Source organism: Sander lucioperca, chromosome 2 (genome assembly GCF_008315115.2).
Source record: "Sander lucioperca isolate FBNREF2018 chromosome 2, SLUC_FBN_1.2, whole genome shotgun sequence".
Lineage (NCBI taxonomy): Eukaryota > Metazoa > Chordata > Actinopteri > Perciformes > Percidae > Sander > Sander lucioperca.
In genome coordinates this window covers 13204001-13231479 of record NC_050174.1, presented here as the reverse complement: position 1 = coordinate 13231479, position 27479 = coordinate 13204001, and the positions used below count along the sequence as shown (strand labels likewise).

Below are 27479 nucleotides of genomic sequence, written 5' to 3'. Positions count from 1 at the left end.
TCTTAATTTTCCCAAAATTGATTTATCACCTTTTAATACTTTTCAAGACCCCGCGGATACCCTGTTTTTCCTTTTTTATTTAGGATGAACATACTTTAATCTCCAAAGAAGACATTGAGGGTTTTCTGCTGCTAGGGACAACACTTTCTGAAGTAGCTTCAGTCCTGCAGATCTCCAGACCCACATTATACAAGCTCATGCGGGTATATAACATAAGACACACAAAATTTTGTAACATTTCTGATGAGGAGTTGGATGCAACTATATGTGAGATAAAAGCAGAACATCCACATGTAGGAGAAGTTATGCTTAATGGACATTTGCGTGCCAGAAACATTGTGGTGCAGCGTCGCCGTCTCAGAGACTCCATTCAACGGTTTGATGGTGCTGGCGTTGAGTCTAGGAGAACAACAACTGTACAAAGACGAGTATACACTGTGCCTTGTCCAAACTATATATGGCACATAGACGGAAATCATAAACTGATAAGATGGAAATTAGTTGTACATTGCGCAATGGATGGTTACAGTAGAATGTTAACGTTTCTCCAGTGTTCCAACAACAATCGGGCTGAAACTGTTATTAAGCTCTTCAGTTCAGCCATCAGCAAACATGGCCGGCCCCTTCATATTAGAACTGATCATGGAGGGGAGAATGTCCAGGTTTGGGAAGACATGACCCAGATAGCAGACACATTTGGGCCAAATTTGTGCCACTTTCGGCACTTAAGGCTCAGTTACGGCAATGGCAAATGTTGAGTGGGCCAGATGTGGCCCACTTGTAATCAGCCGCACCTGACTTGGGTTACGGCAACTGTCATGTGGGCCAGATGTGGCCCAAATGGAATGAGCCAGGCCCAACTTGAGTTACGGTGAGTGTCGTGTGGGCCAGACCTGGCCCAAATTAATGAGCCAAGCCCGACCTGGGTTAGGGCAACTGTCATGTGGGCCAGATGTGGCCCAAAAGTAAGGAGCCGGCCCCGACCTGGGTTACGGTGAGTGTCGTGTGGGCCAGACCTGGCCCAAATGTAAGGAGCCAGGCCCTACATGAGTTACGGTGAGTGTCGTGTGGGCCAGACCTCGTCCAAATTAATGAGCCAAGCCTGACTTAGGTTATGGTGAGTGTCGTGTGGGCCAGACCTGGCCCAAATGTAAGGAGCCGGCCCCGACCTGGGTTACGGTGAGTGTTGTGTGGGCCAGATGTGGCCCAAATTAAATGAGCCAAGCCTGACTTAGGTTATGGTGAGTGTCGTGTGGGCCAGACCTGGCCCAAATGTAAGGAGCCGGCCCCGACCTGGGTTACGGTGAGTGTCGTGTGGGCCAGACCTGGCCCAAATGTAATGAGCCAAGCCCGACCTGGGTTAGGGCAACTGTCATGTGGGCCAGATGTGGCCCAAATGTAAGGAGCCGGCCCCGACCTGGGTTACGGTGAGTGTCGTGTGGGCCAGACCTGGCCCAAATGTAATGAGCCAGGCCCTACATGAGTTACGGTGAGTGTCGTGTGGGCCAGACCTGGTCCAAATTAATGAGCCAAGCCTGAATTAGGTTATGGTGAGTGTCGTGTGGGCCAGACCTGGCCCAAATGTAAGGAGCCGGCCCCGACCTGGTTTACGGTGAGTGTTGTGTGGGCCAGACCTGGCCCAAATGTAATGAGCCAAGCCCGACCTGGGTTAGGGCAACTGTCATGTGGGCCAGATGTGGCCCACATGTAAGGAGCCGGCCCCGACCTGGGTTACGGTGAGTGTCGTGTGGGCCAGACCTGGCCCAAATTAATGAGCCAAGCCCGACCTGGGTTAGGGCAACTGTCATGTGGGCCAGATGTGGCCCAAATGTAAGGAGCCGGCCCCGACCTGGTTTACGGTGAGTCTCATGTGGGCCAGATGTGGCCCAAATGTAAGGAGCCGGCCCCGACCTGGTTTACGGTGAGTGTCGTGTGGGCCAGATGTGCCCCAAATGAAATGAGCCAAGCCTGACTTAGGTTATGGTGAGTGTCGTGTGGGCCAGACCTGGCCCAAATGTAATGAGCCAAGCCCGACCTGGGTTAGGGCAACTGTCATGTGGGCCAGATGTGGCCCAAATGTAAGGAGCCGGCCCCGACCTGGGTTACGGTGAGTGTCGTGTGGGCCAGACCTGGCCCAAATGTAAGGAGCCAGGCCCTACATGAGTTACGGTGAGTGTCGTGTGGGCCAGATGTGGCCCAAATGTAAGGAGCCGGCCCCGACCTGGTTTACGGTGAGTGTCGTGTGGGCCAGATGTGCCCCAAATGAAATGAGCCAAGCCTGACTTAGGTTATGGTGAGTGTCGTGTGGGCCAGACCTGGCCCAAATGTAATGAGCCAAGCCCGACCTGGGTTAGGGCAACTGTCATGTGGGCCAGATGTGGCCCAAATGTAAGGAGCTGGCCCCGACCTGGGTTACGGTGAGTGTCGTGTGGGCCAGACCTGGCCCAAATGTAAGAAGCCGGGCCCAACCTAGGTTGCGCCGACTGTCAGGTGGTGGTCCCAATGTAAAGAGCCAGGGTTACAACAAGGGCTGTGTGAGCCAGACCACATTTTATGGATGAAGTATGCTGGCCTGTCTTGTAGAGCAGATAGCCTTAATATGATACACTGGGCAAGAGTTATGTGGAAGTATATAGTGATGTTATGAGGCAAATAAATCTAGACTATTTATTTGATATTTGATTATTTTGAATGTCACTCCCCCATGACACCGCACTGCATTGCATTATGTTATCCCTGATAGGTCATGTCTCAGCAATATTTGGGGACAACTCAATTACAGTGGTGTGCGCAAAAGTATCTCAGACCACAAAATGCATAAAATGCTGAAGATTGACTACAACAGCAGAATATTCGTATGCCACTGGATAGACACATTTTTAAATTATTGACTTTTACTGTAATACATTTTTTTTTTTTCTCAGCATTTTGAGTTTAAAAAATATATTCCGCTCCCATTTTAAATGCAATGATGTTTACACCAATATCACATTTATGACGTGGATAACATAACAAAATAAAATACCAACTAAATATTATAAATAATATTATGAAAATGTCTCTCTCCCTGTAATGGCACTGTTGTGACTCAACAATAATCCTTATTCTGAATAAATCTGAGTTCTGACATCACTTCCTGTACTGTACATTTAACTGCACAACTGTACATACACATACACTTGGTAAATATGCTGTCCCTTTAAAATGTTGGAAAATGTCTCATTTATCTCATAATTTCATGCAAGGCTATTAGCTAGCATTTCTGAAGTGGATAAAACTGGTATGACTTTTTTTATAAGAAGGGAAATGTAAAAAACAAAAACAAAATTGTGTAAACTGATTTCATTTATTATTATTCTAAAAGCTGCCCACCACAATCACACAGTCATATCTATTGGCTATTGAACATCTCCACTAAAGCATGTGTGGGCTAAGTGCCTTTCTCAAGGGCACTTCAGCAGTGGTAATGAAAAAGAAGGGCGTGCTGCTCTTTCACTTGACTGCCCACATTTATCCTGTCACTCCAGGGATCAAACCAGCAACCTGTTGGTCAAGCAAAATAAAAATGACAGTAATCAACCCACATTGTTCCTCAATACAAGAAGAAATGAAGCAGGAAGGCATATATAGGACATTGAGGGAAAACCCTACACACTTAAAAATGCTGGGTTAATTTGGTTACTCATATGCTGGGTTAAGCCTGAAATGTATAAATTTACCCATAATTGGGTTACAAAATGGTTAAACATATTATAACCCATTGCATTTGGTTGATGACGTTGAACGAAATCCAGGCTTCAGTTTTTCAACACTGCTGATCCGCCTTATTTTGGATGACATTGTTTTAACACGCACGCACGCACACACACACACACACACACGCATATATATATATACACACACACACACACACACACACACACACACACACACACACACACACACACACACACACACACACGAGTCATGACATGGTATGGGAAGAATAAAAAACGTGACATAAAAGACGTATAAAAAACGTTTGTTTCGTAGATTAGATCAGATGGTTTAGCTTAGTTTAAAAACAGTCTAACGATATTAGAATAATAACTTTATGTTTTAGCTTCGTTTTATTCAAGTAACGTTATTAAATATAAATCCTATCACGATTTGCGTTACAAATAAATACCAGCAAAGAACTACGGCGGGCGAAGACAGAAACACATTGAAGAGATCGCTCTATCTGGCACCCCGCCCGCTGGATCTTCACACAGGGAAAAACAAGCGCACCTCTTCAACTGACGTAACCCCCAGTCACCCCACATCGTCGTCTCTCGCTCTCGATGAGTCGGAACAGCAGCAACTAATTTTCTTAAAAAACACATCTGGTTCCTGGGGCAGGGAAGCGAGGTAAGCATTCTCATTTTACCGGTAGTTTGTTGCTGAAAATGTGTTTTGTTAAACAGTGCTTCTAGAATAAACTCTAATGTTACATTAGCTAACGTAACTTAGCTAGTTAGCTGCTAGCTGTAAAAAAAATTGCCGCCCATTTTTAGACTTTAGACTAATTTACCATTGGCAATGTCCGAATGTTACCAACGGTCGGTGGATTACCTATCGTTAGTAACGTTTTATTCATAAACCGCTCCTTAAACCGAGCTAAATCAACGTTAGCTACGTTTAAGCGTGCTAACATTTGTCATGGCACTAACCTAGCTAGCTAGCTAGCAAGCCAATGTAGCATACAATGACTCACATAAGCTAGCCAGCTGCTAGCTAGCTAGCTTATGAAGTGTGACATTTAACTTAATTAACGTTATTTCAAAGGAGTCGTTAATGGAGACATTTCAAGGCTGTATCGTTGTTATCTTCTATGTCTGTTTGCACATTCAAAGTTACGTTGTCTATCGGTTTTCTTATTTATTAAGATATATCTGAGTCATTGTATGCTACATTGGCTTGGTAGCTAGCTCGGTTTAAGGAGCGGTTTATGAATAAAACGTTACTAATGTTAGCTAATCCACCGACCGTTAGTAACGTACGGACATTGCCAACGGTAAATTAGTTTTGGATATTTTAATTTAGAAGTGTTAAAATGCGCGGCAAATTTTTTTTTTACCGGTAACCGTCCTCAGCCTACGTTACGAATGACCGTGACTGTGTTAAAAGACGAACGCCGCCATCTTGCTTGCTGAATTGTGAACATGCAGAAAAAAGAGCGAAATTTGTATTCAGTGATTATGTAGCCTACTTTGAATGCTCAGGCTTGCATGTGTTTTAGCTGTTTGTGTAACGTTACTAAATGTTATGTATTAAGTACTTTATGTAGTTCCTTTAAATACAAAATACAAATTGTAATGCTGACAAAGACAGGCGAACACATCGCCGGTTCCCGCCAATAGGTTCATTTTAGTTAGTGAACAACCTGGCAAAGAAGTCTTGCGTCAGTCTAATCAATTGGGACCAACGTGTTAAATTTGACCTGCATGAGCTATTGTCACGGAGTACTTTACCTCCATGCAGCTGAATTCCACTAATGCAATATAGAAATTGGCTGATTCTAACCTGTGCTGGCAGTGAAGTGTGTGTGTGTGTGTGTGTGTGTGTGTGTGTGTGTGTGTGTGTGTGTGTGCGCGCGCGCGCGCGTGTGTTGCCTGCCAAAATAACTATTCTTGATTATTCATTATGTTATTAGCTGTCAAATGTTGTTGGCATAATGAGAATGACCGCTTGCTTGCTTGACATTTCTGAATGCTTATTGAAAGTGATATATGGCAGCTTTGTAATGTTTTTTATTATTATTGTTTTCCTGTAGATGGATGATCATGTTCAAAATAAACTGGTAGAATGGGACCTGGGTGATTTACTCTCTACATTTGAAGGTAGGCACATTTTATAAAAGCTTATAAGTTTTTAGTAAAAGACATATATGTACTATGAATAAGAATGGCAAAATACAACTTTTTCATGTCCAATACTGATATTGTAAATGTGGGTATCTGCCGGTAATATTTTCTGATACCACTGCCCCGAAATGCAACAATATATCCTGTAGGTTTGGTTTTGATGCAGCACTTAACAATCCTGCTGTAAATCAACAAATAGTCTGAAAATAGCCTAGGCCTGCTGTTACAAATAAATGTCTTTATGATCACTGATATTTTAGTATAATACTGGTCCGATCAACGAAATATGTCATCTATACGGCTTAGTATTTGACCAGTTTCCATGCAGAAAAAAAGAACCTGAGTTAAATTTTCTCTGGACTTCACACATTTTAATCAATGATCAGGTGCTGCAAATGTAATTAAGTTAGATTGAGTTCAATGAAGTTTCACTGATGTCACAAAGAGCTTATTAGTTCTTATTCAGTATCTCAAAGTATAAATCACATGAGAAGACATAGACCCAAAATTTGCACAAGGACCAACTCATCAATATTTTGAATGGAATTTCTACAGCAAGCGGTTCTAGTCAAATTAGGGCCTGGAAGAAGAATAATGATAAAAAGAAGAAACAAGAAAAGAACAATATAATGCATTGCTCTGCATGCACTATACTACATTTCTGGAATGCCGTGACATTTAAGAGGGTCTATACCAGGCACGGAAAATCAAGGAATTTGAGCATTTTGTAGTAAAGTCAGAGCAAGGTCAGGGAATCTTTTTTGCATTTTGAAATGTAGTCGCCAGAATGTGATACAGAGTTGTAGAATTTTACATTTGACTTTTATGCTTGCAATATTGCAGACAGGCACATCGCTTTGCTTCTGCTACCTGTGGTGACCCCGGCACCTACAAAATCCGGAGAAAGACGGTCCGCCCCAGCTACGCCGAATCTACAAAAGCTTTCATAGGTGAGCAGCCTGTGAGTTAATACAAATGTAACAAATAAAACAAGCGTCAGCAAGTATTGTAACAGATTGTCTGAAGATTTGCAGACCTCAATACATTTTCCTTTTATTTCCCGCTTAAAATTGGTTGTGATGTGACTGAACCCGAACATCATTTCTAAATATCTGCCCGAACCCGGCCTGGCCCATTGGGTCCAGTCGGGCTCAGTTGGGGTATCCATCCTCTACTACCTACCTCTCTCAGACCTATCACACACACGTGTCAGACCAAACCACTGCACAACAATGATCTGTTTCAGTTTATTGTTATCATTATTAAAACGAAATGTTGTTAGAGCAAACACAGAAAGACATAGTTTTCCAGTTGTTAACCCATTACTTAATACATAATTTAAATCCACATAGATTATATATAATTTTGGCCTTCATTTTATCACTCAAGCTTATGCCTGTCACGAGGGTTAATATCTGAAGTAAAGGTGTCTTTATAAAGTTTTTTTTCTCTCTACACGTTGGAACAAACATCGCTGAATACCTTACGAAAAGGACAAGCACAGAGGTCCCACATGTGCTTCTTCTTGGGGACAGGCATCTGTTATCGCAAGCCTTTGTTATAGTGCATGGACATGCCCTGGAGCACCCATCTCTTCTTGGGGCAGTAGATGCCTGCTTTAAGGCTTTTTATGTTTTTGATGTACAGTATCCTAGACCTTGTGCACAACTGTGGGAGTTTTTGCAGACGATATATGGTATCCCTGGACATGTTAGATCATCGGTACAGATGATGCGAGCAGTTAGCGGCACAGTGAACTGCAAACTGCTCATAACGTTATGCACACACACTAGAGTCTGGATCGGGCCGAATTTTTCTGTGCGAGCCCGGCCCGCGTCCGACAGGCATTAAGAAGTTTGTGTCTGAGCCCGACACAGTTAAAATCAAATTTTTTTTTCTATACTAATGACACATGTACGTTAGTTTGTGTGGAAAGCTTTTATGAAGCAGCTGTAGGAAGGCATTCAGAAATGTCAACAGATGAGGTCATCAGCTCACACGGAGCAACAAGCTCACGTTAATCAGCTGTTTAATTTTAAATGTTCAATGTGTTAACTTTTCCTGATTGCTTAGTTTCCGACCGTGATCAGAAAGCTATATGCTGGCTGTAGCAATCTTTTCTCTTCTACTGTTTTAAGGCAAAGAACAACCTGTCTGCCGAGCAGCAGAAGATGGTGGCCACCTTTGTGCCACAACACGGCCACAGCTGACTGCTTCTACGCCCTCAGCCTGAACGTGGCCCAGTCAAAGAGGATGAGGGATTTCCGCCAGGCCCTCACCCCCACTGTACCATCACCAGAGTCACCAGAAGCCTCCACCACCAGGAAGAGGTCCCACAATCCTGATTCCTCCTCCAGTTCCGAGGACGAAACCCCTGTCCCCTACCAGGAGTCAGGGACCTCGGGACTGGAGGAGGAGAGGGAGTTTATAGCGAGGCTACAAAATGTAAGTAAAACTCTAAGATATGTACTTTAAAGACTCAGTCCATTTTATGTCTGTTACATCAGACCTCACTCTGTGTTTTGTGTTTGTTTTCCTCAACAGACACCAGAGAAGGCCCTCAGGACGAGCCAGTACGGCAGGCTGGTGGCGCTGACTGCGCTCGAGGCTCAACTCAACCTGTCTAAAAAGATTTCGGAGAGGGCGAGAAGGGCAGCGTATCGAGCAGTCATCGGACTCTAACATCTCTTGATCTGTGCAGGACTTCAGTGTGAGCGGACTATTTAGAGACGATGTGACCGGCAGGTAATGTTAACGGCTATCTGCTACTGTAGCAGAGCTGCAAGTAAACGCTGAACTGAGCTGTGTGTTTTCAGTGTTAAACATTGCTGCAGGTTTTCATGCATGACTGTTATTGGTGATTTACAGAGGTGGAAGACTTACTCAGATCATGTATTGCAGTAAAAGTAGAAAAAAACTGTGTAGAGTTACAAGTTACTTGTCAGTTACAAGTCCTGCATTCAACATCTCCCTTAAGTTAAAGTACAAAAGTATTATCAAAATATACTTAAAGTACCAAAAGTAAAAGTAAAATTATGCAGTGTAATATATCTTATTTAATTCGATTATATTATTATTCAGTAAATTGTATTAAATGACTGATAATTTAAATAAAATGTTTTATTTAATTCAAGTAGCCTACTTGTACATCATTATTTTCTAGGGTTGAAAAATATATACAGATTTTACATTTTCCCCTCATACTTCTGTCGGAATGGGTACGAAGTTGGCATTGAATTTAATTTGAAATGGTATTAAAAAGGTCTTAAAAAGCCTTGAATTTAAGTTGGAGGATCCTGGGGGTACACACACACACACACACACACACACACACACACACACACACACACACACACACACACACACACACACACACACACACACACACGTAAATAGTTGTTTTATTGTGTTTTATAGATTGGTTAAGATTCATTTTATACTATTAACATGTTCTATTTTAGTAAATGTTAAGATTAATTTTCTTTTAGTGTGTTTTCAAATGTTCAATATTTGTATGTGTTCCTTTTTTCTTAAAATGACAAAACTATAATACTGAACACACTTAACCTAAACATGAAGCTAGGAATACCAAATTGGTCAGGTATTGTCAACATAGGCCCACTTTTGAGTTTGAAAAGGTTCAAGGCAATTTGTAGCTTGAAACAATCTCCAAGTTCCAGAGTTAAAAAGACAAACAGCCAGAGAACTTGAGACAGAAACCAGCCAGGACCAGTCTTAACTGTTAAATGTGCAAATAAAAAGCATTACAAAATTCAGTCCAAGCTGCCTAAAAACTTTATTTTCAAGCTAACTTTTACCATACACCCGTCTGACTTTCCTTACTGCAGTAACTGAGTATGCACTAGAGGTTCTCTGGGTGCAGGGTTAGGGCTAGCAAGCATCTACCATGGCATTTCTGAGGCAATTGAGGTATTTAGGGAACATTTGTAAATTTGTAATTCTAAACTGTTTGAGTCTGCGAATGCACATCAGTCAGCTGCCGCACCCTGATAGCTGCTGGTTCACTGTGTTTCTATAGGTTTGGGAGCAAGAAACTGCATGTAACTAGTCACTGAGGAAAAATGTAATTAATTTAGTATTACAATGGGGTTACATCTGAAAAAATCTTTTCAATTAAAAAGCTTATATGTAGCTTTATGTAGATATTGCATTTTATAAGTCTGACTATGTTGGTACTACTGTGAGGTTTAAACTGCCTGGTTTAAATTCACTGTTATTCAGCTGTATAGCCCAGTTATAAACATGTTTAGAATACTAATCAAAAAGTAATCAGATGTAATAAATTTCACTACTTTGATAAAGTAATTAAAATGGTTACTTTTTAAACTGGGTAACTAGTTATCTGTAGTCTGTTTACATTTCAAACTAAACCAAACGTGGGCCATAAGAGAACTGCATATTTGGGCCACATTAGGGGGACCTGTGGCTGAGTTTCGGGAGCCACACTCACCTGAGGTCAGCGCCGTCATTCAAGGCCAAATGTGGGCCATAAGAGAACTGCATATGTGGGCCACATTTGGGCCACATTAGGGGGACCTGTGGCTGAGTTTCGGGAGCCACACTCACCTGAGGTCAGCGCCGTCATTCAAGGCCAAATGTGGGCCATAAGAGAACTGCATATGTGGGCCACATTTGGGCCAAAGATAAATTGCTATCTGGGGAGAATGCACAGAGGTGAAAATTCTGTGTTGACTGGAAGCTCTGTACATAACCAGCGAATTGAACGATTCAATCGTGACTTGAACAGAAACTGCAGTCATGTGTTTGCACCCATTTTCTACGAACTAGAGTCAATGGAGGCTTTGAATGTGGACAATGATACAGATTTATTTTCTCTTCATTGTGTGTACAGAAGAGGGGTGGGGTGAGTGGGACTTTGACCCATGTCAACATTACACGATATTGTAAATTACTCAAATTTATAAATGAATTTTGTTATTGTATTTTAGAACTGCGATGATTAGTTGTCAACTATTTAATTGTCAACTATTTTGATAGTCAATTAATTGGTATGAGTCATGTTTTGAGGAAAAAAAATCTGATTCCATCTTGTGAATTCTTACATCAGTTTATTCCTGTGTGTGTGACTCAGTATATCCACCTACCTCCATGTCTTGCACTTCTCTAATCCTCTCCAACCTGTGAATAATACGTATGATTTTGGAAAACACAAGTTTGTTATGCCAGAACAGTGAAAGTGTGAAGCAACCAACTGTAACTTACTTTGTAAGATGATTGACACCTGTGAGCTTTATGAAAATATTAAAGATATACTTTTTTCTTTTGAAATTCCTCTCATCGATTCATTTTTTCCATTAACTTTTATCATATCTGTTGATATTGGACAAGAAAAGCAAATGTTTTTTTGCAAGTGGTGTTTAATCAAATTGCAAACAAATCAAATGAAACATTTGCATGTCTGTGCATATTACTGCTGAAACAAGCTAAAAGGCAAATAGTAAAGTCATGAAATCCGTTTTGAGGTATGCAGCTAGCCACCAATAACAAATTACACTATACTGATGGTCTGCAAATACTCTCACTTCACATTCTCAAGGTATCTGTTCACCAAAACAAAATGACAATGCAGGATGTTCATTACTGAAGTCGTACACAGCTTATTCAGAGTTTCTGGAATGGTCTATAGAACTGGCCACTTAATTGAAATACTGCATTTAAATAATTAAATGGAATGAAAAGTCTGTCTGATACAACTAAAATGAACAATGAATATTAATCAGACAAGAACACACCTGGTTACACCTTACAGCAATACTGCAAAAATGCATAATACTGACAACTGGACATGATGAAATCTGACAAGAGTGCAACCTCAAGCAAAAAATTTATAATACAAACACGAGTATGCACTGTGCCTTGTCCAAACTATATGTGGCACATAGACAGAAATCATAAACCGATAAGATGGAAACTAGTTGTACATGGCGCAATGGATGGTTACAGTAGAATGTTAACGTTTCTCAACAACAATCAGGCTGAAACTGTTATGAACCTCTTCAGTTCAGCCATCAGCAATGTGAACGGTGAAAATTCCTCTGAAGGAAACAGAGCTCCTATAAAATCTTTTTTTTTTTCTTGTAAATGCATTGAAAGAAATAAAGTTGGTAAAGGAATTAGTCATTTTACACTACTGAGAAGACATTAATAATGTTTTTACAGGAGATTATAGCATGCTGACTGACTGTAGTTCAGATCAGACTTTAGGCAAAACAAAGTTTTAACAGTTTTAACAAGTCATGCTACACCAGATGCTCAGCTTGTAAACCTGATGTCCATCCATTAAAAGCACTGGGCTCCAAATAAAATGTACAATCCAAGCATTGTTTTTTTGTAGACTACACTGCACTAAAAGTTGATTCATTCATGAGAGCTACCAGAAAATTGTAATCAAATTCACTGTCATCTGCCAGATTCTTTCTGTTAAAGATCTGAAGCTCATTTGAGCATGTGTGAGCAATGGGGAGGTGCTTCGTGTCATCATGAACAAAAGTCAGTTTTGGACTGGGAAAAAATCCAATTGCAGGAACTTTGCTGCTTCCCGTTGCAAAGGCTAGGATGTGTCCAGGATTCAATGTCAGCATAAACGCCTTTTCTGCCTCAGTGAGGTTTCTGGTATTAAGATGTTCCCCAAGCTCTTTCTCTACAAGGTTGAAAAGTTTCAGAACAAAAGAAAATACAGACATTACAATTGTATCTACAAAACAGAATTATCATATAGCTTGACTTCAAAATATGTAGAGTGTAGTAAGAAATTTCTAGCCTTAAAGATATTTCCATATATGTGTGTATGGGTGAACAGAAATTGGGATGATGAGAGATGTTTTGCATCTGTGGCATTCTTCCTCAAGGTAATTGGGCCTAAGTGCTTGTTTGTTAAGATAGAAGGGGCCCTGACTAGGGGGGTTGACGCCTTCATGTATGTTAGACCAGGCCTTGGGTAAATGTCACTGATGTTGGTTGCTAGGGGTTACATCCTTGTATACAATGTTGTGCAAAAGAGGTGTTGTGCTCATCTTGATTCCTGTCATACCATACTTGGAGATGTAATTTGTGAGAATGTCCTATAAGAAGTGTGTCTTTTCTTTGGAACCTCAGACTGCGTCTGGTAGCAACACGACGTAGGTCTCCGGGTCCCGTGAATAAAGCTCTCTAACATTTCTGACTTGCTGAAGCTTTGTCTACTGACTGGCTTTCTACTGACTGGCTCAGGCTTTGTTCAACTGATTGCTAAAAAACCTCGACCGTTAAGAGATAACATGACATGTATGACGTGCCATGGTTTTATAGACAGTGAAATGACATATTGTAATTATCCTCAACATAGGTAGGAGAATGTAGAAATAAGGCAGAGCAAACACTTATCACAAATGCCTATTGTAACACTTCTGACTGCAGTAGGATAGTGCATACATTGTACTGTGACATGCACTGCAATATCCTCTACATCAGTGGTTCTCAAACCAGTCCTGGGAAAACCCATCCATGCCACATATTTGATCTATTCCACCACCAGGACACCTTATTCAGCCAATCAAGAGACTTGTTTAAGATTAAAGCTGTAACAATTAATCCACTAGTTAACAACTATTAAGTTAATTAACAACTATTTTGATAATCAATTAATCAGTAGGAAAAATTCTGATTCCAGCTTCCTACATGTGTATATTTTCTTGTTTGTTTAGTTCTCTATGACAGTAAACTGAATATTTTGGGGCTATGGACAGAACAAGATACTTGAGGATGTCATATTGAGGTTTGGACAACAGTTAAACATTTTTCACAAGTGTCTGATTTTATGGACCAAACTAATCAATTAAGAAAACATTTGGCAGATTAACTGATAATGAAAATAATGGTTAGCAAACTTAGAGCTTATCAGGGAAGAGATTACTTTTTAGCCATACTACATTTTACATCCATTTACCTTGCACACAGTCAAGAAACTCTCTGAACTTAACCACCATTAACTCCTCTCTTGGTCTTCTGTTACTTCCCAGAACAGAGTAGTTAGGTTTCAGGAGGGTAACCACAACATGTGCTGTGACATCACTGGGTTCTTTGGGCATATCAAGAAGGACCCTAAGGCAAGGCCTTTCTTTCAGGAGTGGCAGAACCTGTGAAAACAACAAAAGCCCAATTAGAAGCTTAACCCTTAAATGCATGCGCTTTTAGTGACCCAGGGAGACATGAGAGCAGCTTCTCGCTAACAGCTACATGTGTTTGAAGCAGATAGCAGGGGGGAGGACAGATGTGTCACTACCCCATTCTGTGCTGCGACTCCGCTGCTGTTCCATGGTCATGGAGCAGACATTTTCAGTTTATAGTTGTATGATCCATCATCCAAATACGTATTGATAACATGCTTAGTGTTTTACAGTAAGCATGTTTTTTTATGAGATGAACGTTGATGCTGAAATTAACTGAATGGGTTTTATTTCTATAAAAAAAAAAAGGCAAAGCGATTGGGGGTGGTGGGGAAGTAATGTAATCGGTGTCTGAACACCCGTGCGATCTGTAGATAATTCAAATTGTTGATTTTGAATGGGACTGAACACTGAACTCAGTGTTCCAGTGTGCGATAAAAATCATGCACAAGCAATTCAATATCTGTTGTACACTAGAATGCAATTACAGTTATAGTTAAGTCTAAACTTACCTCATAGTACTTCAAACCCTCAACTAACTGATCATAGCAGCTCTGTCGTTGAATGAGGACATGGAAAAGTATTGCATTCTGCACAAATGCATCTTTGTTGTCCATGCTGACTGGGTTCGGAAGACCTTCGATTTGGTATCTCCATGAGTCACAGCATTCCACTGCTTGCTCCAGCTCATCGGTGGTTAATGCTTGATCAACCTTAAAGAGCAATCAAAAAATAAGGATATGATAGATGCATTCAGAACTAAAATAAACACCTCAGAAACTGGGATTGAAGCAAATAAAATTGTATCACACTCGTATCATACCTTCTTCAGGGCTTCTCTAAGTTCCATGTCAGCTACATCATCTGGAGTGACATTCAACTGAAAGACGCGTCCTGTCAGAAGGTAGTCCACTACCAGAGGAGAAAGGAGGGCTGGAGGTTCACCACCCTGGACGATGATGGTAGACATCATATGTCCAATAGTGCGGTACACTCCATTCTGCACATGAGAAATGTTCATTCTTGGAGTGAAGCCATTTAGAGACTCTAGGACAAAAAGACAAAAAACAATTGTGTTTATACAGTAAAGACAAATAGAATCACTCAAGCTATCATACAATAATCTGAATACCATTTACCTATAACAGAAATACTGTATATGGAATAGAATTTTAGAATAGGCGAAAACACATTTATACTGCATGCAAAAACTGCAAGGGATTGCATAAAGTTACATGTTACAAGGTTTATTGAAGATGTGTTGGGTTTTAAGTTTTTGAGTACCCATAGAACCCATTTTCATTCAGATATCTTGAGGTGAGAAGTCAAGGGCTAATATTTAGCCTAACTTATTATTTGTTATTGCTATTTAGCCCCCTTCCAACAAGCTAGCATGACATGGTTGATAGCAGTGGACACCTTATGTTGTCTAGTTTCACATGATACCAGAGTCTTCCACTATAGCCATGAAAGACAGTAATGTCGACAGAGAAAGCCAGCATCCTTGTGGAGTTTAATCGGCTAATAAAGCGCTCATTAGTTAATTATGTATGTATGTTACCCAAACTTTTAGAGGGCAGCTTACCCAGTATTTAAGAAAAATAATTTTAACACCACAGCACAGAAGTACATTTGATATAAAGTACATAACACTTCGCAAAAAAAGATTACCTTCAAATGCTCCACTCTCTTTGAAGATGACTTTTACAAGCAGATGGAAAAATTCTCGCCTTGGCCCTCCGAGGTCTTCTCCATCTTCGTTGGTGCCTTCGTCACTGGCAAAGGTGACATACAGCTGATCGGTGCTCTCAGTGAATTTCCGTCTACTAAACTGTCAGAGAGCAGTTGTCCACACGTTCCCTCGGCTGATGTAGATCAGTCTGTATGCTTCTGTGACAACCCTCTCACTGTGAGCTTTCACAATACCTGTAATTTCTTCTTTGCTCAAACTTTCTGCAACCCTTCAGAACAAAAAGGATAATGGTTATTACCAACACACATGAAAGCCACACTGACTGTGTCTTATTTTGACTGGTGCAACACTGAAAGTTAAAAATTAGCTAAGCAAGTATACCTTGAATCCTGTAAGGTCTGCATAGACTCTTCTAAAAGACTGCGTCTGATGGCCTCCTCAATGGCTTCATCTTCTTCAACATCAATAGGACTGTTAATTAGACACAAGAGGATAAAAGAGGTTTTGTTCCCTAACAAAATGGACCAACATAAAATGTAACAAATATTACATGAGAAAACCTTAAGTTAATACATATAACTGTACATGAAATCTGCAAAGTGATTCATAGCTTCATTTGGCCCTCGCTGTCCCTGTAGTTCCATCCCATCATCAGATGGAGCACTGGCTTCCACCCTCTCTTGCCTCTCACAGTGTTCCCTCTGGGCTCTGGACGGTGCATCTCTCTGACTCACTACATGAAGAGAATCAACGCAGTAACTTTTAATAATAACCTAAACAATACTTGTTTCAATAAGTTCAATAATGCAATAAGTCACCAATTCATCACAAAAATCAAGACAGATCAGCAATTAACCTCAAGAGGCTGTTATTTACTGTGATTTTCCACACAAATGAGGGGTGTTGATTGTTTTTTTTTTTACTCACCTCTCCTTCGTTGTACAACCGGGCTTTCAAAATCACTGTCATCAGACAGCTCCACACACCAGCTCTGCACAAAAGAAAAGGTGTGAACTCCTATGTAAAAACAGGCAACTTGTACAGTAAGTTACAAGGTGAAATCTTTACAGTGTGACACAGAGATAATTTTATCTGATTGAAAAATTACATATTTTCTAAGTGTGGGGAGTATACAACATCTAGCTAGTAGATGGAGATAGAGGTATGTGTTGTAGGGGATCATTCAGTTATTGAGTACAGGTTTGCTCATCACTGGATCACCAGGTTATGGGTGTGTTCCGTCCCATGTGCAGTAACAGATCAAGGCCCAAGGTCTGTGGAAATGTAGAGGCCAAAAATCTGTGGACTAGTGTGGGCTAAAAGCAAAGATGGGCATCCTTGGTTGCATATGATTATGATTTTTTTCTGAGTTCAATAAATGGGCAGCAACCAATTTAGACTGAGCCTTTTGTTCTCCAAGTTACCACACAAATTGATTCAATAATATGCTCACCTGTGTAGGAACTTCCATTTCTGCCATGATATATAAACAAGTGCTGGAACACACGGAGGCAACTTCTTTACCACCCCAGGGGAAATTGGAGGTGACCTTTGGTATCATCAGTTTTTTACACCCCTTGATGATGCTCAAAAACTGAAATGGAAGTGACTGGTGCTCTGATAACCCAAATGCTCCACTGAAGATAGCTGTTATTTCAGCTCTCACTTGGTCTTCAGACCATTCTGTGGAAAATGAAATTTTTCCAACAAGGCCAGCCGTAGCTAACCTGGTCCGAGTTTCTCCTCTGGGTATAACGAAGACCGATGCCCCCGGTGAAAAAGGTAAACATATAACTTCCTTTGTGTATGTTTTGACATGCCTTCGTCTCAAGTATCCCGATTGAGCCCCATTACGTCGAGGGATGGATGGCAGAGGAGCCTATTGAAAACAAGCAGACCAAGAGTCTTAATAGAGCGGATAGTGACCACGTTTAACAGTAAAGTTGTAAAGAACTGCATACAGGCCTCCATGCTGACATTTAGTGTTGTGGAGCCATTAATGTCATTTTGCCATGAACAGGATATAATCATTATATGCCAATCAAGTTAGTACATTTCACATTAACACTTACATAAGCCTACTATGACCAGTGTTGAACTTAAATTCTAACCAAAAATAGTTCTATTAGTGCTTCTTTAATGAAGTAATTCTAGACTTGCTTCAATTTAAACACCCATCCAGATTTGCACTCAATCAATAAAACCTGCTCTCATTTCCAACTCGTCCTATGTTGATTTTTTTGTCAAATCACTTGGTTTCACTATAGAGTTCATGGTGTGTTCAATAGACTCCATGATACAACCTTTCAATACAGTACTGGATGCCCACAACTTCTCCTCCTGGACCACAGAACAGAAGCATTACAGAGTCTGGACAAGTCTAGCATTTTCTATCCAAAAAATGACTTCCGGTTTGCTGCATTTCTTTGCATTAACTCTGTGTGCTAATATTCAGTTGTTTTTTGTTTTGATGACAGGTTAGTATGGTTTAGATCAACTTCAAGGCCAAATGTAAAATAAAAACAAAAACATAGCAGATGCCATCTTATGCTAAAATTGCATTTTACAAGTAATTTCCATGACATCTCATTAAACTCCATTAAAAGACAACACTATGACAGCTGTATTGTGACCCTTTACAATTAGCATAAGTTAAGTAGTAGAACAAAGCTGGCAGTTCCATTTCTAAACATATAATAATTAGTTTCATAATTGGTAAAGAATAACTGATGAAATAGCACCAAAAACAGTTTATTTATTCTCTTCAACTTTTTGGTTCAGATTGTATTGCATGTACAGTATGTAATATAGAGCAGTTTGCCTTTTCACAATCATAACCTTGCACCAGAAATAACTACAGTGACACCAAGGGATATCACAAACAACATAATCACTGTAGGACAAGCTGGGAATGACAAGGGGTTGGACTGATATGCAATTATGTTTTAGTAACACAACCAACGCACAACAGATGTATTTGATGAAATGAGACTACAGCAAGCAACAGCACAACAACTCTTCCTCAGAAACATGCCTTTAAGTAAATTGCAGCTCATTTATGTCACTACAATCAGCACAATGTATCAGCGTAACGTCCAGGAACTTTGCTTTGCTCGAAGGTCTGCGTAATGTATTTTCATCGCAAAATGTGGATCACAGTGAACATGAACAGCTAAAATCAGTGTATACTGCAGCTCTACACCAATCGACACACATCTGTCAGCCCCGCCACACCGCTGCGTGCTCACTCCATCTCTTTATAAATCCGTGCACTCCACTAGTTAATGTTAGCCAGTTAGCCGTCAGCTTGCACACCTCAAATTACCAATGTTGAACTTCAATATTAACCAGAAACAGTTATTTTATATCAATAGTTTTATCTATTTTTCTCAAGGTAACATAAACGTTATCCAGCTATATCACAACTTACTGATCTCAGTGACGTGAAGTTGGAAGTGCCTATGGCACTGGGCACCGCTGGTGTTAAAACCTGAAACAAGAGCCCGCATTTTAGATGTCAGATATAGCGGCAAAGTACGTTAATATTACACATGTTGACCACAGCACAGGCTTCATAGAGTAAGTGGTCAGTTTTGTCACTGGTAACCACTAAGTCAACTAGGTTATGGGTAACTTAAGTTACCTTTCTCAGTCACATTAACTACAGAAAGTGGATAACAAAACTTTAGCTAGCATCCGTCACACAGCTAACTGGCTGGGTTAGCTAACAGTGGCTAACCCCCTCCAGTATGCATAAAGAACTAAAATTAAAACAACTTAACTTACCGTTGATGTTGTGGACTGGACCGGGGGAGGTACACCGTAGAGTGCAGCCCGCCTGCAATGACCGCCCGTTCAATGTCTCCTAGACCTAGAGAACCGGCCATGCCTGCCTTTGACCTAAGTCCTTTGCTTTCACCACAGGGAGCGGGGGAGGGGGTGGGGGCGGTGCAGCGCGATTTGAAGCCACTGCAGTGGGCGTGGTTTCCTTGGGGATTTGAATATTTTCTAAATATTTAGCTTTACACTTGGCGACACATTTAGATATAACATTTAGATATATATTTAAGATTTAGATTTAACATTTAACATTTAGATATAAATTTAACATTTAGGTTTAGATATAACATTTAGATTTAACATTTAACATTTAGATATAAATTTAACATTTAGATTTAGATATAACATTTAGATTTAACATTTAACATTTAGATATATATTTAACATTTAGATTTAGATTTAACATTTAGATTTAGATTTAACATTTAGATTTAACATGTAACATTTAGATATATATTTAACATTTAGATTTAACATTTAGATTTAGATTTAACATTTAGATATATATTTAACATTTAGATTTAGATTTAACATTTAGATTTAGATTTAACATTTAGATTTAGATTTAACATTTAGATTTAGATATAACATTTAGATTTAACATTTAACATTTAGATATATATTTAACATTTAGATTTAGATATAACATTTAGATTTAACATTTAACATTTAGATATAATATATATATATAATTTCTGTCTCAAATGTGAGGAAAATGCGCTAAATGTGAGGAAAGTGAGCTAAATGTTGAAAATTTATCAGCTAAAAAATTGTAACCGAACTTTTACATTCGGCACCCCATAAAGCACTGCTCAGAGCTCAGACATGTTCTAGAATGCCCATTTTACGATGCTAAAATTACTGTTTATTAGTCTGGTGGGTTTAGCGAACGCAATTTCGCGGACTTTTTATGTTTTAAAAAAAGGCTCTTACTTTTTAACAGAAAGGACGACCTCCTTAGAAATACTTTTCATAATGATGTCAGACACTTAGAATAATAACCTGAGCCTGTCAGTGGCAAAACAGGCACTTTTATGAACGTAAAAACAAGCTGGACGTCCGTTTCCGACTGCAGTGATCTCGTTTAATACTGGACCAATGTCAAAGGAAAATGTTTCCTCAATAGTTTTAATTGTATCCGATACTCAATGAGCTTTTGCAGAAACAAGCCCAGCCTGAAGCAATAAAGCAAAAGCTGTCAGATAAATGTAGCCTAGTGCAGTAAACATTACAACATTTCCCTCTGAGGTGTAGTGGAGTACAAGTATGAAGTAGCAGCAGGTGCGATTCTAGGATCAGACCTTTAGGGGGGCTCAGCCCCTAATGAGAATGTGACATGGATATGGCGCATGCAAAAGTGTTAACTCCCTTGCTGTGACAAAAATTAACATTGAACTTACATGAAGTGTTATCATATTTGCATTCTGCATAAATCTCTGCACACCCATTACTCTGTGAAATATCTTACAAACTCTTCACTCAACACAAGCATCAGTACAACAAGCGGTCCCTGAGTAATCTGGTTTTGAAAGTGCAACAAAATTTCTACATGGTCTACAACTTTAAGATTTAAAAATCAGTAAAGTGCCACAGACAATGATATGAGCTCAGATAATACCAAACCTATAAGGAACTATGAGGTGGGAAAGCTGCTTTTTATACATAAAATGGTGTTTAAATGCAGTACTTTGAGATATTGGTTGGCTAAAGTTATTAGCCAACCAACCTATATAAGTTAACTATATACCTAATTTTCATTCATATTTGGTGAAAGGTAACCAAATTAAACTGCTAACACATTTGGAGTTCACCTAAGCAAAATGGCACACTTTAAGTATAAAGTATATCATAAACTATGCTCATTTTCTTCTAATTTAAAGTTTCAATATAATGCAGATTAAACGTGTAAGAGCTTAAACTGTGACACACAGCAAAATAAAATAATTATATTATTTTTATTACATGTTATTTACCCCTTCTCCTGGTCCAATGTTGCTCAGTTCACCAGAGATCTTGGAAATATTGTTATAAAAATGAAATACCGAGTCATAGTTGTTTGAGTAACACTCATTTAATGTGATGTAAATTGTCAACTCTTAAGACCAACAAGACTATATTCCACTTATTTCTTTTTTGAAAAATACATGCCTTGTAATGCACAGATTTTTTTTAGAGAGTTCACTTTCATTTACGAGTCATTAAAATTACATTTTAAAGAGAGAAACAAATAAAATTAAAAGGAACTAAAAAAATATCACATTTCAACTGAAAGCTAAAGCACTCATAGCAATCACAATTAATTCTAGCAGTTAAATAAATGTAATGTAAAAATTGCCCTGTCATTATTAAAAAAGGAGGTAAAGGAAAAGTATTTCATTACACACAACAAAGCAAGCAGGTCAGCAGGAACATGAAAAAAGGTCACGTAAAAATCAGATGCTCTGAGATGTAGCTGTCTTTAGTCAGACCGCTGCAGTGAGGACCTACACAATACTCTCCTTCCATGGACTGAGGTCAAAGGCAGGGATTTTATCACATTTAGTGTAACCAGACTTTGGCCGGGCCTGATACTGGAACGGCTTCTCTGGTACATCAGTGACACCAGTGTTGTCACAGATGATGCGGGCCAGTGATACGTCCTTCAGGGACTTTCTCTGGGCCTTAGTGAAGACTCCCTTGATCTCCCACCAAAGTCTGAAATTGAAAGTTTATCATCTTTAAATGTGTGGCAAGCACAGCAATTTCCACATCTTCAGTACATGTCAGTCAATAGTGCAATGTTAGTGTTAATTTGAATGTAAAAGTGAATGTAAAGGTGCAGGGAACACAAATATCTCCAAATCTTTAACAATGTCAGTTATGTCACATACCGGTCTCCCTGGCGGACTCTCTGGAACTGAGTGGAAATCAAGCATGCAAACAAGGGTCCTACTCTTCCTCCTGGGACAAACGGCTCAGCCACTCCTCCCAACCACACATCGATGTTGTCAGGTGTTCTGTAGAGATCCAGCAGTTTCTTGGCCAGATTGGGGTTGTTGAGAACATTTGCCAGCTCTGCCTGATTTCGTGGCTGTGACAGCCCACAGAACCCACGCCATTTGTTGTAGCCTATAGGGACACAGGGTAAAAAGGTAGCCATCTTTAAGATGATGCATGATCTGCAAAGGCTCAGATGCAGACAATATTCTAAAGATACAAAACAGAAAAGAAATAGAAGGACTAAATGAGTGTAATACCAGGTAATCCATGGTCTCTGCCTCTCTGCATGTTGAGGGATGCCAGATCCATCGCCAACTTAGCGAAAAATTTAAACAGCCTGTCCCTCAGCTCATCAGTCATCATGTGATTCTGCGTGTTCAGCTTGGCCTGACGACCCACCAGGCCCCTGATGATTGGGTCCAAACCACCTGAAGAACACAAGAGATAGGAACACTTTAAGTTTAAGTTACTGTTGCTGATCCCACTGAGAATCATGTCGTCTAAAGCGAGTCTTCAACGTTTTTTTATAACTGAGAGAGACTGATCAGTGACGTCCTACTACAGGGGTGCGTCAAACTAAATTTCACTATAAGGGCCACACTGGGAAATGAAACCCACAACTCAAGGGCCAGACATGTATAGTTTATTGACATGCTTTTATTAATCCAAAGTAAAATATTTTTGACTGTATTATTGCATATCTCATATAGCCTTCTTACATACAAGTTGAAAAAAAATGTCAGCAAAAAAGTTCCTTAGCCATCATAGAATTTAACAAATCAAGCAAAACAGCTTTCTGATTACAATTTTAAAGTAGGCTGCCACACAGTTGACTCACAACAACCATGTTTCACAGCCTAAATATGCAAACACTCTGGTTCTGTGGGATTTTCTGAATCTCAAAGTCGGCGAATCTGCAAAATTCTGCTTTGAGTGTCGTGTAATTGCAGTTTGAAAACAGTTTCCTGTCTTTTCAATTAATCTTTAAACCTAAATTGATATGCAAGCTGGATATGCGTCCCGGAGCCCCTGTTGAAGATTTCTGGTCTGCATTTGTGGAACAGCCAATAGAAACGCCATCTCTCTAAAATGACCTGTGATTGGCCAAAGTCTTCCTTCAACAGGCTAGATTTTCTAAAGCCTATAAAACATACATAAAACTAATTGATTTTCCATTAAGGTGAAGTATAACAAGTTAAAGATCTTGACTATACCTTCAAAGATGACCCTCCACGGTGCGAAGAAGGATTTGTGCAGCAATGGGCTGGGGAATTTAGGGTGTTCCTGGTATTGCTCATCAAGGCGAAACATGAATGGCTGAATCATCAGGTGAGCAAATCGGTAGGCAGCGGTAGCGAACACATTGGAGATGCTAGGGTCCACGTTTTTATCATAACCAGGGTAGGTGGACAGCTGCTTGGCAAGAATGTCTGGACCAACAATGTGAAGTAAGTAGTCTCTGAAAGTGATAACCTGACAGACAGAGAAGACACTGAGTTATTGTTTTAAACCATTATTATAACATATTATTATTCATTGTTGAATTAAACCATGTGAGAACATAACATCCAATTATCAATACAACATTTCTGGAATCCATGCAGCTAAGTCCCTCTCTAACCTGCATATATCCTCCCATGATCTTGCGTGCTTCCTGGTAGAGTCTCTCTCCGTCCCACTGAGGATTGAGATTGGCCAGAGCACGTGCCAGACGGTTGTGCTCACGCACAAACAGCGTGTGCAAAGAGATCAGAGCAATATTCTCATTGGTGCGTTCGTCACCTTAAAAGTCAGATAAAATCAGGAAAAAAGTGCTGTCAGCCCTGTACGATGATTGGAATGAATCTAACACTTTGAACATCTGTACATTCATTTTGCTGCCACTCACCACCCACAAAGCAGGGCACCTCCTGTGCATTTGTGTCATTAGTAATGCGGGCCCGGGTAGCACATACGTTGGTCGTCGAGCTGGAGAAGGGCAGGAGCTCCTTGCCGTTGTCAGTGAACTGTGTGTTGACCCTCAACAGACCCTTATCTGAGGTGAGGTTGCGTAGGAAGCGAGCTTTGATATCCTCTTCACCGTACACCTGACCCGCATCAATGTAAGCCGTGAGAGAGTTTATCTGCTGACGGACATTGCTTGCACCAAAGATGTAGCCTGTGTTTCCAGAACCACAAGCTGGTGCTGAGCGGAAGAAGGGGATGCACTGCTCCCCAACGCGGGGGTCGTCTCTGGGAAACTGTTTAGATGACAAAAAGCAATTAGCATCCAGCATATGTGTGTGTGTGTGTGTGTGTGTGTGTGTGTTTTTTACATATTTTCTTGTCTAATGTATGACACTGACCTGAATGGGAAAGCAGGGCTCTGTGCGTTCACAGCCCTGGTCACAGTTAATACCATTACTGAATGAGCGGATGGCAGGAGACTGAGGAGTAAGGCTAAGGTCATGGTCAGTCCACTGGGCGAAGAATGTCACCAGAAGAGTGTAGCTTGGATCGCTCTCTACGTCAGCGTTTGCTGTGCTCAGAATTCTGTTGGACACTTCCCTTACCTGTGGACAGGATGTAGACAGTGAGCACCTTGGTGAAAGTGGCACAAGCTAATAGCTTAAGCATTAATGCAGATGTGATTAAATGTTACTGTTCTATACTTTGTTCAGTACTATTGTCTTTTTCCACCTCCTCAGGAGGACAAATATATATTTATATACAGTATATATTACCAAAGGAAGAAGAAAACTGTTGACTTTTCGCTGAGAGTCCCAGCCTTTAGGCAGAGAGATTGTATCCTGGTACTCAGCAGGGAGCCAGCGGGCGAAAGGTGTGTTGGAGGATCCTAAGCGGCTGTTTTCTCTAGGAAAGAAAAAAATAAATCCTTTTTTATTCTTTCTTTTTGTCTCACATGAAGTGGTGCAGTACCATGCACAATATGTACTGTAATTGACAATTCAACAACAAAGAATGTTAGCAATCCAACGGTCACTAACATTTCTAACACCTTTATTTCTGAAATGAAAGAAAGAAAATCTTTGGCAAAATTCAGTTCGGCCCCAGGTTAAAAAACGTTAAACAGTCAATTAGCTGTGGACATAATTGTCAGTTGTTATTTTTATGGTCCACCCATCAAGCTTGTTATTTAGCAGTTGCCTCACTTGTTGTTGCAGTTGCTGCTTCCAGTGCGAAACTTGTCCAAATTGGGAGTTGTCCTGCAGGAAGGGATACGGACTTGGGCAGAGCAGCCTGTCAGATCAGCAATGACCTTCAAATCATCGTCAGAGATCAGATCTAATTACCAGAGACAAAGAATAGACATATTTATTGTGACTTGAAGCCCCCTGTATGGAAAAATAAAAGAACATATTTTGGATACACACCTGTGGCATTTATGGAGCGTTTTTCACGTCTTTTCAAAGATCTCTTGATCAGTTTAACAGTATTATCCATATAGTCAGCAGCACGCACAGCAGTACGGGTTGGCCCAACAGGCTGCTTCATCAACCTCAGGATGTCTGAAGGATTTGCTGTATTCCTCCTCACACGATCAATGCTCCTGTATTGTATGGAGAGGTCAGATTTATGAGCACTGAGATGTTTTGATTGCTTCTGGTGGCGCACAACTTGAAGTTTGTATGTATTTCATAATGCTCATGTTCTGCCATTTGTTTTTCTATCACTGCAGAACTTGTGTAGCAGTTCAGCAGGTTTTACACTCACACTCTTCTGGAGTACTCATAAGCTGAATCCACTGTTGCCTTGGCTTCAAGCACAGCCTTTTCAATGACACTCCTGCTCAAACGTTGTTCTGAAGGCACAAAACATCTTTCAGTTAGTCTGGTCTCTGATTAAGTCGTCTTCATTTTCTTATTCTATCTTTATATTGATGTTATATTCAATGGATTTCTAAAGCTATGATGCAGGTTTCTTTCAAGTGTAAAATGTATATTATACACTATATGCATATATTCCTATACAGTATTTAGTTTTTATCTAAATGTCAAAACTAATTGTAGTAGGAGACTATTTAAAACGACTGTGTTTCATTTATTTATATTTGGTATACAGCAGAGGTACTCACCAGCATTCACATGGTTTTGCAAACACAGGAAAAGACCTGCAGATAGCAGGCAGAAAACCCACTTCATCTCTGAAAAAGACAAACATAGTCCTGTTATATACACAGTGATCAGCTGGGTAACATACCAGAGGGCATGGCTGCCTGAATGTGAACTACAATTAACCACAAAGTTAAAAAGTTAGACAAGAGGATTAATACCTGTGATGTCTTGGAAGTCCCACGTTGAACCTTCAGCTGCAGTCAGGAGTCAGTGATTTTTAGAACAATTAGTTGTCAGTATATATAGTATTTTTGGAGGAAGAGGAACTCCCTACCTCTTTGATCACATTGATGAGCATGTGGTTTAGCAGGAAATAATGTGTAATAATAATGGTCTTGCAACCAACATGCCGGTAATTAAATTAGTTCAATTATTTACATTTTTCCTCATAGACAAGCAAACAGCTTGTATATGTATACTGAATTATTGAAGAGTTGGTGAAGGACATTGGGGCATCTATCATCTTATCTATAACAAATTATGTGTAAAATCAGATAATGGTCAGCTGGTTTTTGCAAATATCAGAAAGTTCAGCATGAAAAGTCTCTTAATCTTTGAGCATCTCTGAACCAAGCACTTTTCCAGTCAGTCACAGAGACAAAAACAAGTTCCTAATCTGAAGCCAAAAAACACAAAAGCCTCCCACGATTCATTTTATAATTTAAAAGCAAATTTGATTTTTAACTAATTGCATTTTTATTGTATATTCTAATATAGCTTTGTGAATTATTGTATTTAATTCAGCACTTTACCTCGAACATCACATGCATTTGTCTCCCAT

The 27479-nt window shown here is 40.0% G+C and overlaps 2 protein-coding genes and 2 long non-coding RNA genes across 4 annotated transcripts; 1 reads left to right on the top strand and 3 right to left on the bottom strand.

Annotated features, from left to right (window-relative positions):
- Positions 1-3990: 3990 nt before the first annotated feature.
- Positions 3991-6766, top strand: LOC116056603. Its single transcript, XR_004106615.2, has 3 exons — positions 3991-4389; positions 5795-5861; positions 6729-6766. It is a non-coding gene; the product is annotated as an uncharacterized LOC116056603 (long non-coding RNA).
- A 4517-nt stretch (positions 6767-11283) lies between these two features.
- LOC116056601 (G2/M phase-specific E3 ubiquitin-protein ligase-like) lies at positions 11284-15371 on the bottom strand. Its single transcript, XM_031308797.2, has 4 exons — positions 14895-15371; positions 14584-14784; positions 13852-14041; positions 11284-12567 (listed from the first exon to the last, which is right to left on the bottom strand). The coding sequence occupies exons 1-4, from the start codon at positions 15204-15206 to the stop codon at positions 12263-12265; spliced, it is 1008 nt and encodes a 335-aa protein (XP_031164657.1). The 5' UTR covers positions 15207-15371; the 3' UTR covers positions 11284-12262.
- Positions 15372-16174: 803 nt separating this feature from the next.
- Positions 16175-16959, bottom strand: LOC116056604. The gene is made up of 3 exons (XR_004106616.2): positions 16692-16959; positions 16350-16497; positions 16175-16235 (listed from the first exon to the last, which is right to left on the bottom strand). It is a non-coding gene; the product is annotated as an uncharacterized LOC116056604 (long non-coding RNA).
- A 4697-nt stretch (positions 16960-21656) lies between these two features.
- LOC116056599 (eosinophil peroxidase-like) lies at positions 21657-27012 on the bottom strand. The gene is made up of 13 exons (XM_031308791.2): positions 26857-27012; positions 26659-26727; positions 26298-26385; positions 25958-26133; positions 25736-25868; positions 25307-25436; positions 24929-25135; positions 24472-24823; positions 24205-24365; positions 23798-24056; positions 22841-23011; positions 22475-22712; positions 21657-22298 (listed from the first exon to the last, which is right to left on the bottom strand). Exons 2-13 carry the CDS (start codon positions 26723-26725, stop codon positions 22088-22090), a joined length of 2193 nt encoding a protein of 730 aa, XP_031164651.1. The 5' UTR covers positions 26726-26727; positions 26857-27012; the 3' UTR covers positions 21657-22087.
- Positions 27013-27479: the final 467 nt, after the last annotated feature.

Coding starts and splice junctions, on each gene's coding strand:
- LOC116056599 (XM_031308791.2), bottom strand. CDS start 26,725: ATGAAGTGGGTTTTCTGCCTGCTATCTGCAGGTCTTTTCCTGTGTTTG. Junction 24,366..24,471: donor GGTGCCCTGCTTTGTGGGTG/GTGAGTGGCAGC, acceptor CTGACTTTTAAG/GTGACGAACGCACCAATGAG. Junction 22,713..22,840: donor CAGAGACCATGGATTACCTG/GTATTACACTCA, acceptor GTGTCCCTATAG/GCTACAACAAATGGCGTGGG.
- LOC116056601 (XM_031308797.2), bottom strand. CDS start 15,206: ATGGTATTCAGATTATTGTATGATAGCTTGAGTGATTCTATTTGTCTT. Junction 14,042..14,583: donor AGGGTTTGAAGTACTATGAG/GTAAGTTTAGAC, acceptor TTGTTTTCACAG/GTTCTGCCACTCCTGAAAGA. Junction 12,568..13,851: donor GTTTCTTGACTGTGTGCAAG/GTAAATGGATGT, acceptor TCAACCTTGTAG/AGAAAGAGCTTGGGGAACAT.